The sequence below is a fragment of the Anarhichas minor genome, unplaced genomic scaffold (assembly GCF_050575085.1).
Source record: "Anarhichas minor isolate MPS153535 unplaced genomic scaffold, ASM5057508v1 ptg000042l, whole genome shotgun sequence".
NCBI classification, from domain to species: Eukaryota; Metazoa; Chordata; class Actinopteri; order Perciformes; family Anarhichadidae; genus Anarhichas; species Anarhichas minor.
Window position 1 is genome coordinate 7,804,689 of NW_027466488.1, and position 12,682 is coordinate 7,817,370.

At 40.9% G+C, this 12,682-nt stretch overlaps 1 protein-coding gene across 1 annotated transcript in view; it reads left to right on the forward strand.

Annotated features, from left to right (window-relative positions):
- The window catches only part of mdga1 (MAM domain containing glycosylphosphatidylinositol anchor 1), a 152,977-nt gene that overhangs the window by 114,982 nt on the left and 25,313 nt on the right, over positions 1-12,682 (forward strand). The window contains exons 12-15 of the mRNA XM_076109762.1: positions 969-1,149; positions 1,281-1,304; positions 3,266-3,418; positions 3,587-3,748. Coding sequence (XP_075965877.1) covers positions 969-1,149; positions 1,281-1,304; positions 3,266-3,418; positions 3,587-3,748 — 520 coding nt within the window. The remainder of the gene's footprint in view (positions 1-968; positions 1,150-1,280; positions 1,305-3,265; positions 3,419-3,586; positions 3,749-12,682) is intronic.

Below are 12,682 nucleotides of genomic sequence, written 5' to 3' on the forward strand. Positions count from 1 at the left end.
ATAAATTATTGTTGCTTCTACAGCACAAAACAAATATCTGTGATCAGTGGTTTAGGGCATGCTTTAATCAAATCTAGCAGACGGTATTTTCTTGTCTGGGAAAATATAATGTTTGATTCGAGGGGGGCCAGGGCCTGAAAATTTGTGTAAAATGTTGGTAATAACCATTAGATATAAATTATCTTTGCCATTCAAATTAAAGCAAAAACATAAATGTCCCGCAGCATTTACTATCACGTCATTCTTAGCACCCCCAACTCTGACTGACTTCCAACCTCCTTGTTACTAAGATTGAGTTTTAATACCTGAGCATACAAACATAAAGCTGTGAAAATGAGGTTGAGGATGATGTAAAAAAAAAAAAAGGAGAAAAGACGGGAGCTATGCCTGACAGTATTGACAACACCATGTGTACCGTATTTTCCGCACTATAAAGCGCACCGGATTATAAGGCGCACCTTCAATGAATGGCCTATTTTAGAACTGTTTTTATATATAGGGCGCACCGGATTATAAGGCGCATAGAATAGAATAGCGTCGTAAGCGTGTCTCTTGAAAGGTGCCATTTTGGGGTCTTTATACACACAAGTGGTGTTGGACTAGGAGTAAGCACAGTACCGGTGTTTACCGCGGTGCGGCTTTGTAGTTTACCAGTCGTACTGAAACATTTTGACAGAGCGCCGTGTACAACCAGTATGGATCAACCAATTAACCAATTGATCCATATATAAGGCGCTCCGGATTACAAGGCGCACTGTCGTTTTTTGAGAAAATTAAAGGCTTTTAAGTGCGCCTTATAGTGCGGAAAATACGGTACCTTTTAGGGTTTCTGCTTCTCAGTCAGATTTTCTGCTTTTTCTGGTAGTGATCATCTTTGTTTGTGTACTACGTGTATGTCTTTTGTGACTATACATTTTAACATGTCATGTTCCCTGCTTTTGTGTGTGTGTTCACCTGTACAAATCTAGAACAAGCAGAATGTGCTGTCGAAGCAGATAGACCTCAAGGGCAAGGAGCCAGAGAAGGGTGTGCTCATATCCAACACCATATCAGACCTGAAAATCCCTCTGTCCTACGAGGTCCGACTGGCCCCCATCACCACCTACAGCACTGGGGACTACATCAGTCGCATCATACAGTACTCAGAACGTGAGTCTTATTTAAAGCCATTTTTATCAAACATATTGTGAAGTCCTTATCTTTCATTTCCATGTACATTGTACAAAACATGTATCAGTGGATTGTGCACATCTGAGTGTACCAACATTATTGTCTTACAGCCTACACCTACCCAAGGCCTTCAGGTAAGACTTCTCTCCTCACTACCATCCTCTGCTCTTCAACATTTCTACACTTCACAGTGTTGTGAGCTGTTTGATGACAGGGCGGTAAAGGTAGTAAGGCCCGTTGAATTTTGATGCGCGCTAATTGCAGCTCGAACACTGCGAGCAATGTCAGCACAAGTTTGTCAAGGCAACATTTGTCATGAACCAGCCTTGGCCTCGATTTAATCTTGTTACTCGGGATGAGAGAGGGGTAACAGTAGGATGAGAGAATGAAAGTGATGGCTGGGAGCAGGTCCATGACATTTAAATTTGCGTCAAAGAGGGCTCATGACTGGAGGATATGAGACTGGTTAATTAAATGTGATCGGTTTTAAGGTTTATGGGCAAATATTTGAAAGTCCCTTGATGAAACTATATTAAAACTATTTTATCATCAATATTTATCACCTTAAATATGCGCCTCCTTGTTCTCTCCGTTAGCCCCCCCCCCCCCCCCCCCCCCTTTGTCTCAGTCTCTTGTCCTAACTCCTGCTCTCTCCATTCCTCTCATCCTCTCACTCTTTCTCAGTCAATTGCATCTTGTCTATTTTCTTCATTAAGAGACAAGCTGCATTTTTTCTGGCAGGAGTGGCAGTTGGCTCCGCCAGGGTGAGGCAATTAAAACAACAGCAGATTGGAACAGACTGCGAGAACAACAGTGCAAATTGAAAGGAGCGCATGTAGTGGAGCAGGGTGTGAATAGTAATAGATTAGCTCCCTGAAACAAAGAAGCACACACAAGACATCCTCATGGGTAGCGTGAGCCATATGCATCGGCAGCGGAGTGTGTGAGTGTCCAGGAAGCTTTCACAGAATCTGTCAGCTTGGATGGCTTTCGATAGCTGTGGTTGTACTCGCTTGCCTCGCGTTTTCATTTGTTTGGTGAGTCTCTGATAATGGCAAAGCCCTCCTGGTGGGCTAATGAAGGGGACGACAAGAAAGAGAAAAGCCCCTCTATCTAGCTTAACAAGACACGTCGGCATCAAATATAATGCCAATTCCCTCACAGATGTCCTTCTAAAAAAAAGCAATTTGTGTGGCAATATCAAACAGAAAACATCTGACTTCATATGGCTGGGGAACAATGTTGTGTCATGTGAGGCTGCATTTGATCAAAGCTTTGTTGCGGGAATGATGCAAGTACAAATATTCAACAGCTAGTTGAGACACCTCCCCTCCACAACTGTAAATATACGTCTCAGCTCTCACATTCTGAAGAGGTTCATTCAGAAAACATGTTATCAGACTTAGCTATTTATGTAAGCCCCAACTTTCCCCATTTAGATAAGTTGTAACTCTTATGTAATCTATATTTTATGTCTTTATTAGCGGTAGTAGCAGTATTTTTCTTACTTCCTGGAAAGTGTCAAAAAAGGTTAAGAAACAACCTAAAGTGTAAACCAGGGTTCAGTAGGTCAACAGCTCTTCCCCTGATACTTGCGCTCCACTGTGTATTTCTGTTGTCCTGAATATATCCAGGCAAGGCGCCTTGCTTCTTTCAGAAACCCTGTAACAGTGAATCCTTTGGTTAAAGGTTTTTTTAATGTTATTCTTTGTTCTCCTTTTTCCATTTGACACAGCCTGACCTAATCATGGTTACCTTTAAAATGTGCATGTGGGAGTCATGCATCAGAATATGCATAATACTGTATGTGAAATCCACTTAAAGTTTCACATTATACACCCTGCCTCCTACATTGTGCTCACATCACTTTGCCAGTAATTGCCTGGCTGTCTGATCTTCACATCTGAAGTGCATATTGCCGAGGCTTTCATACAGCTATATTGTCGACCATTCATTTCCCCGGTAAAAGTGGGTAAAACAATAGTAGATTATGTCACCTGTAGTTTGTAACGTCAGCTGTCTGACATGTCAAGGATGTAAAATATTTTTCTCTCTTGTTTTTCTCTCCACACACACACACACACACACATCCCAGACCATGTGTGTGGTTTTGAGGATGACAGGATTTGTGGTTTCTCTCAAGACCGGAGTGATATCTTTGATTGGACGAGACAAAATCACCTGACGCAGAATCCCAAGCGATCTGCCAACACCGGCCCCGAGACTGACCGCAGTGGAACCAAGGAAGGTGAGAAAATCATGAGGAATCATTTTCATGTACAGGTTCAGTTCTGTGTATAGTAGTCATCGTATTGCAGTGTATATTGTACAATACACAATTGTACAACATCATAATCACATTTTTATTTGTGTTGCATTCGAGACAGTAGAGTGTTGTTTTGTTGGTTGGTTTCAGGGTTCTACATGTACATTGAAGCGTCACGGCCGCGTGTTCAGGGGGACAAGGCTCGTCTGCTTTCACCACTTTTCAATGTGACCTCAGTGAGGGGCCCCAAGGGCTCCGGCAGAGTCCCATACTGTGTCTCTTTCTACTACCACATGAAGGGCAAACATATCGGTGAGTACTTCAGCAGAGAATAATACTCATAAAGAAACACGTGCACATCGTCATCTACCACACCATAGAAACACAATGACACACATGGATGTACAGTCGGGAGCATGCTCGCACTCAATACTGTCGGGATTCTCATATTGCTGGGCTTCTGTCTAAAGCTGAACTCTGTGTTTGACCCTCGCTTGTAGAGCTTGTCGGACACGACATCGTAGGTGTGTGTGTGTGTGAGAGAATGAGAGAGAGAGAGAGAGAAGGTGGGGTGTTATCAAAGTTCTGTTTGTATGTTTCTGCTTGTGCCTTAGTGTGCGTTTGGAGGTGGCTGAAGGGGGCAGTGGGTGTGTGATTTATGGCAGTGGCACGACACAATCAGTCATTTGGGGGAGCTGTTCATCATAATATGCTCTGTCACACAACTAGAATGCATACACCTTGTAGGCAACACACCTGCACACAAACTTTAACACACACACACATGCATACTGTATACACATGCCTGGATTCCCACAAAAAACACATAGTAAAAGTTACAAATACATGAAGGCACACACACATTTTTTCCACACACACACAAATACACAATGTTGATTTATATGTCCATAGCCCAACTATGCAGGCTTCACTGTAACATTTGTTAAATTCTGACCTGCCCTATCTCCGAAGGACGTTATAGTATATAGAAGGGCACAATGCTTGTCTGTGGGAATGAGAGAAAAGTCGTAAGATGTGTTGGAGGTTTTGAGAGAAGCTCACTTATTCGCTTCAAGTTGACAATCTTTTTAGCCATGCTGGCGGTATGGCTCTATGGTTGGCAATGACGTTTTGTTGGTCGGTCCACCAGTATTATCTCGACAACAATCCGATGGATTGGATGTCTTTGATCACCTGACTTTTCCTCTAGCACCTTAATGATGTTAGCTTTTGTTGTTCAGATTAAAATATCTGGACAACTATTAGATGGATTGCCATGATATATACAGATATTAAAGGTCCCGAGATGATGCATTCTACCAACTGATTTTTACTGTTGAATCCCCCATTCAACAGTAAAAATCAGTTGGTAGAATGCATCAGCTTTAACATCAAAGCTGTTCTAATGCTCTATGCAGAGCCTGGGGTGCTGCTTCAGGTTTGAGCTGCTTGGGGATTCTGATAGTGACATCAGAAAGCCAGAAACATGTCTCTAATGGGATACTCCTTCTATTGTTTTCCCATTGAATGTGGGCAGTGGTTTGCTAACATGTGCGCATTCAGCACTTGATGACCCAATACTATACTGGTGCAAGTTTGATGTGAATGTTGTGAGTGCTTATCCCCCTGGTGTTAAAAAAGCAGATATTGCTGCTTCAAATATAAGAACATTTCTACTGAAACTTTTGCTTACCTATTACTTTTCAAATGATTGTGTTGAATGTATGGCTCTGCTGTGTGGCATACTATGTATGGTGGTACAAACCACTACGTTAGTGGCGCCCCTCACTGTTGCAAGTGCTGAGTTTGCATATTCTCCCTAAGTCCTTTTCTCCAGGTTCTCCATTTTTCCAAGAGTCCACAAACATGCGGATTAGCTTAATCGATGACTCTAAATTCCCTGTAGGTGTGAGCGTAAGCGTGAACGGTTGTCTGACTCCATGTGTCAGCCCTGTGATAGCCTGGCGACCTGTCCATGGTGTACCCTGCCTTAGCCCAATGTCACCTGGGATTGACTCCAGCCCCCCGCGACCCTGAATAGAATAAGCGGTTACAGATAATGGATGAATGGATGGATGTATGGCTATGTAACCTTTGGTATACCATTGGAAGAGTGAGCTGATTTACCTTGTTCTTCTCACTACTCTCAATCTCTTACATCGGATTTCTGCACGTTACAATTTAAAAGACTTTATGTGTAATGTGCCGTGGATGCTAGAGCACTTATTTGTGCATTTTGCACAGGTCTCAGTCAAGTCAGTCTCATAGTTGTTTCATAGCAAAACAAAGAGACAATACATCAGTCACACAGTGCTTGCTTACGATTAGTACATTCTGCTCCCAGTCACGCCCAGCTCTGCTACAAGCCCTCCCTCAATTTACTCTGTTGTTCTCCCAGTCTGTTTCAATCTGTTGTCACTTTAATTGCCTTACCTTGGCAGAGCTCACACTCCTGCAAAGGAGACTCTTAATGACGAAAAGGGACAAGATAAGGATAAGACAGAGGGGGTCAGAGAGAGGAGAGATGAAACGGGGAGAGTGAGGGGAGGATAGGCCAGCCTTGGAAAGAAAAAGGGAGGCTTAATGAAGAGAGCGAGAGCAAAGAGGACTGAAAGAAAGTGCAAGCAAACAAGTATGAGGAGGCAAAGAAGGGAGGTTTTAAAAAAAGACTAGAACAGAGAGCTGCCAGAGAGGCCATCAACTTGTTAATGTTCAGAAGTAGTGAGAGGATGCAAGAGGTAGTGCTTTATGCTGAAGCACTCTGGCTAGTTTCAATGTACTCGACCGTATGGTGTTAAAGTACTGTAACGTGTTAAAAGGGCTTTATATGTTGAAAGCATTTAGGTACTTAGACACAAAGAATTTTTTGGAAATGCTATTGAAATGTTGCTCTTTTCCGACCCACATATACGGTCCACTAGCTGTTTTATAATCATGAGGTTATGTGAATATGAAAATTGAAAGTATGTCTTGAGGATTTTTTTTTTTTGCAAAATGAGGAAAGAAGCACAATGCTCTTCAACTAGTTTGGATTTTAGGTGTGCAAATAAAGACCTTCCCATGTGATGTGTTGTGTTGTTCACCTTAATGCGTTTCTCTTTGGGCTTGCTGGCAGCAACAATAAACAACATTTAATTAGTTTTGCTTGGCATTGGGTAGTATTTTAGACGAGCTCAGGTTTGCAGAGTGCCACTGGCAAGCTTACTTGGAATCACTCGATTCTTTTCAGTTCAGAGTGTTGGAACGGATTATAATATATATATTTATTATGTATAAATTAAGAGTGTGGGGTTATTTAATTGTTGTACTCTTCTTTTATGTAGTTTTGGATTACACTTTTACTAAGTAAGACTTTTGGAGACTTTTTACAGGTATGTGTGGAAGAGGAATGTGGTGCTTGTGTGAAAAGTTAGTTTTATTGATGCTACTTACTCTTTGAAAAAGTGTCTTCCTACTCACTTTTTAGCTTTCTATTCTATCCTTCTGAGGTTCTTTTCAGGAAAACATTCTGATCACTTTGTTGTGTTGCAAGGTTAGGGATTGGATTTAAGTGACTCTAGATTTGTCGCTATTCTCATGCTCCTGAATTGGTTATTTACTTAGAACTTTGAAAAAACATGATTTTGCTAGTTGGGTTTTGGTGGCAGAAGCCAGAACACAGACCATAGTGCACAGTTTAGTGTAGTTTTGGCACTGAAGCTAACCAGCACTAGAAGTAGAGACAAAGAGGACTTGACCCCTTTTTAGGCGCAGATGAGGGACAGAGGGAGTAGAGATCCAACGTGGGCCTACTTCTAATTATCAAAAAGAAAGACATGACTAATTTGAGTTCAAGTGTAGCTGTGTGTGTGTGTGTGTGTGTGTGTGTGTGTGTGTGTGTGTGTGTGTGTGTGTGTGTGTGTGTGTGTGTGTGTGTGTGTGTGTGTGGCTTAGTATATTCGCTGTCCTCCCCACTCACAATTCTATAGACAAGTAGCCTTGATAAAGCTGTGCCTTCTCCTCTACCTCTCTGTCACTCATACCAACACACTCTGCTTTACCTCCAATCAATACACTGCTTATCAGAGTCCTCTTCCGTGTGTGTGTGTGTGTGTGTGTGTGTGTGTGTGTGTGTGTGTGAACAACAGAGATAGGAGAAGAGAGAGGAAATGGGTGGTGAGTGAGGAAGGAGACAACGACGCTCAGATATGTGGAGATAGAATGAGAGAGTGGACTGAACAGGTGAAAGTGGGCTACACCAGCATTTGATAATGTTTCTCTCCATTATATAACAACAGTGCCGCACATGTCCTTTCAAATTTAATGTGATGAACAGTTGCATGTGACGCTTTTATGTGGCTATTCCAGCTGCAATATCACTACATATTTTTTACCACAGGCATTCTTCTATTTGTATCTGCACAGAGCATGACCCAAACAGTGGACAATCTTTCTAAATAATCCTGCCGTTAAAGCCATGGTCTGACATTTTGGGAAAATAAGCCTATTTGTTTCCTGCAGAGTTAGATGAGAAGATCAATACAAATCTCATATACTATGTCTGTTCAATAAGAAATCAGCAGCCAGTTAACCAAGCTTAGCATAAAGACTGGAAACAACGAGAAACAGCTTACCTGCGTTTATCTAAGAGTAACAAAATCCACCTACCAGCACCTGTAATTAACAATAATTAACTCATTCTATCTTGTTTTACGAGGATATATGTTCAGGACTATTTCTTGGCCAGGCAGACTGACTTCTTGGAGGCTTCGAGGTTGAGGTTGGCAACCTCATAGTGACGACAAGAGGTTTTTCTTTCTTTATGCTAAGCTAGCTGTCTGCAGGTTCATATTGATCGGACAGATATGGTGTGACCGTAATGCTTTGAAGCTTCGACCATCGCTGTGGTAATCGACGTCCAAATCAGTATTTGAATGCCTTGTTAGGGCCTGAGCACCAACAACGTCGGGCCATCGAAGGCCCTATTGAAACTGTTTTACTTGCCTTTTTGTAGGCTTCATCATGTTCAAAAACTCACCAATTTTGGCATGCATATCAGGACTGGTGAACAATTTGATATTTTAGGGGTCTCGCATTTGGGTATGAAAAAATGGCTCTGTAGCGCCCACCCTAACCCTAGTTAATTTTAATGCAAGGCCACGCCCCTCACCCCCTATGTCCGATTGACTTGAAATGCAACACACATGTCCAGTTCTATCTGCTCTATAAAAATCTCAATTAGACCTCTAAACTCCGCCTCCCAAAATGTTCCGCCATTTAGAATTTTGTGAAAAACACATTTTTGCAAACTTTTCATAAACACTGGGTGCGATTGCTACCAAATTTCCTGTGTATCATTATTGGATCAATGTCATCAAAAGTTATCAAACGCTTGTTGGTATCTGCGTTTAGAAGATATAGACCAATGAACTTCATAGGGGCGTGGCTTTGTACATCAATACACATAACTTCCAAACCATTTGGACTATCATCACGAAATTTGCAGCACATGTCCACATCGCATCTCGTAACATACCCTCAAATTGTCATTCCATTCAGCCACTAGAGTACGCTACATTGTATCACATTTAGACTTGAACTCCCTTGGGACCATGCTCTAAAATCAAACAAAGGTCAGCCATTTTGATCCACTTCAGATTTGGTCAGTACAATCTAAAGACCTTTGGGATTAAAATTTATCAAAAACTTTACATTTGATGGAATGGCATAGTCGTGGCGTGGCTGCCATTTTACGGGATTCCCCATTAAACAACAGGCTGATGTAACTCCACTGGACTTGCTCAAATCTGTCCCAAACCTGCCATGCTTGATAAAAGTCATGGCCTTAGAATATCGACAAGACTACTTTTAGTCATAGTCAAAGCGCCACCTACTGGCGAAAGGAAATCAGCGTTATCCGACAAATAGCATCCAATTTACACAACATTTACATGATGATACATGTAACTACATGTAGCTGATACAAAGCAACATAATGCATGTTTGTGAGTGTTTTCTAGAGCCACACAGTGGACAGATGAAGTGTTGGAATATTTGCAATACATTATTTCCAGGGTCACCCACTATAATTATATAAATGTCTAACGATTCAAATTCAACAAGTTCCAGTTAGAGAGAATTTCCTCACGCAAAGGTCCGGAACATAAAAATAATGTCTAACTTGCGCTATGATTTAGTGCCATAATTATTGAAGTAGCCTAGCAGTTGTATTATTAATGTCTGTATGTGGTCAACAACTGACTGTCAAATCAAATAAAGAAAGTTCAATTGAATAATATCTCAACAATATTCATCGTCAGTTTTCAAATTTAACAGGTTGAATTATAAATAATAATAAATTCTAATACTCTAATAATAAATAAATGTTCTTTCATTTCAATTACAATAAGGGCTGGGTTTAAAAATATAAAATCATTGCACAAAGCTTTTGAAAAATGTTTATCTTAAAATTAAGTACTTAATTTTAGAACAATGAATATAACTGAATTGTCTTTGCCCTACAGCTTTAAATTCAGTTCGTACAGAAATCCTGAATCAACTAGGACTGAAATCTTAAAGATTGCCAGGTTAAGGCTCGGTTGCACCAACGAGGATTAACTTTTAAACCCGTTTAAATCAAGTTCCTTACAAAAAGTTAAGGGACAGACTCTGTCAGTTGAGTTTTATGATGCTGCTGCTGAATTTCTTCTAAGATTCCGGTTCAGAAAGGAAACTGTTCTGGAGCTGAACAGGAAGTCTCTTTTTACTTTACTGTGAAAAAGTGTTTCCCTTACGGTGCCGTTGTGCGTGTTTATATAATATTATTTGGCCATATTGCTCCACTAATTTAGCCACAAGTTTCTTCTCAAAAACGGATAAATTGGAGGATTATTAATCATTTTAATTTGGATAAGCAGGCCTCTTCATATTAATAAAACTCTGTCATTTTGGTTTAAACTTGGATTTACTGAGCAGAGGTTAGTTTGTATTTGTGCTAAATTCTAAATCTAGATTTACTCATTTTAAACATAGTTTTTCTAAACTCTGATTAAAACTAATCTCAGATGAAATACTTGCTGGTGCAACCCGGCCTAAGAGGAGTGACGAGTCAGCAGTCACTGATAAAAATTTGTGAATCCACATAACCACGACAGGTCCTCGAGCATAAAGTCATAAATGAGCACACTAAATATTCGGCTGGTGGGTCCAGCAGAATTATTGATTAGCTGTGGACAGGCAGATCGAATCAACTGAGAAAGCTTTGTGTTTATGTTTAAACTATAAAAACAAATATGATAAAGTACAGGACCAGAATTAAGAGAATGATTCACTGCAGCAGGCGCCAACAAAAAAGAATGTCTATGAATTGTCCTCTGGTTCTGGTTAAGCTCAATGAAGAACACACAGGAAACACAACGGACCAATTGAATGAACAACCAAAGTGACAGAAGTCTGGCGACTAAATGTCTCAAAGCGTGCAGGAAATGAACAGCAGCGTTCACTTTCATTTAAAACAGTATTCAGAGAGACACTCAAAACATTCGAGGTTTAAGCTGCAAAATGACCCGACGACGCCGCTGCTCCACGGAGGAAATACCGTCCAACTCGTGCACACAGTGTCTGATGGTCAAGGAAGAGCAAGGTCCTGTCAACCGGCATCCAGAAAGTAACCTCGACATGAGCAAGGGTGCGAGGGCCCGATCAATGCTGCTTGCAGCTTTCATTTTTTGTTGTTCTTTAATATATGCATTACCCCAAAATTCCCATGAAACAAGGAATAGTATTCACACATTATTCAGTATACATCAACAGTTTGCTTCACAGCTGCTTCTTTCTCCTCACATACAGATACAGATATGTTATTTAACTTCCCTGCTTGCCCTTATTAACAGTACACTTTTCTTCGTCACACCTTTCACGTGATAGAGTGGGAACTTAATTAGTGCCAGCCTGATTTCAAAGTTTGAAGAATGTGACCTCAAAGATACACGTACACAATATAATGACAAACATTTGTGCTAATACGCAAGCATACATCTACACGCACACACATACACAATATATAACACATGGATACCGTGCCCCCTGCCTGCGTATTTGTTTAAGAGACTGGTGGTTGGTTAATGTTCCAATTAGGGGCTGGCTGAGGATCGTTAAGAAGATGAATGGCTCTCTCACACCTTAGAGACCAGAGAGACAGAGAGAGAGAGAGAGAGGGAGACTATTTGGATCACTTCCTTATGGCTCGAAAGGTGTCGTTCTCTCTAGCTTATTTTTCAGGGTTCACGCCACGATTTTTATGTCATGTTTCGTCAGTACTTACAAAGCAAACGTCATGTGGCATTTACATGAAAACTTTATGTTAAAGGAAACAATATTTTCTTGCAACCTCTCTCCATCATTACCTCTCTCTGACTTTCTCTCTCCCTCCCTCCTTCCTGCTGTCCTTTTGCTCCATTGTGCAAAATATAACTTTCCACTGGACTGTCAATGTAGAGTTCAAGACATGTCGCCACTCATCCAAGGGGCCTCACACATTTCATTTCCACCTAAATGTCATCCACATACATCTGACCTTAGAGCTTCACCCAAGCATATGCACTATGCAATACATTTTTTTTACACTTATAAATTAGGTGTGGTCCACAGCACAACCATGTTTTTGCATATAGAAGAAGTATGTATAAGTTAAAGTATGTGGTGCTCAAACATAGGTCTAGCAGTGTGTTTTGTTGCTGAGAGTTTGTCCCCTATAGATTTCGCGGAAAATAAATCCTCAATTGTCTTTCTGTCGTTTAATGGTGACAACTTGACAGCAGCTAGATATTTGGTGATGTTGGTTGAATTTATGCAAATGACAATGACTGAACAGAGCTTGCAGGGCTGTAAGACATGGATCAGTTTATCTGGGATGAAAGCAGTGGTCACAACCAACGACCTTCTGTTTCTCTCGTGACTGTAAACAATGACTTACATTAATTGTAGGTACGGTGGGAGCTATCGTTAGTTGGTCACATATATCTTTATGTTGTTGATAAAGAGGTGGACACACATGATTGTTAGGCAGTTGCAGTTCGGATTGCGGTATTTAAACTGATCAGACACGTCTCAGATCACAGCAAATTTGTTCAGTGCGATACAAGATCTCAAGACTTCTTAAGATTTCAATCATCCTAAAGTCTGTTCCCAGCCTTACCTAACCCAGTATTCAGTCTTTGCTCATTCACAGTTCACCGACATTTTTTAATGATGTGTGTGTGCGTGTGT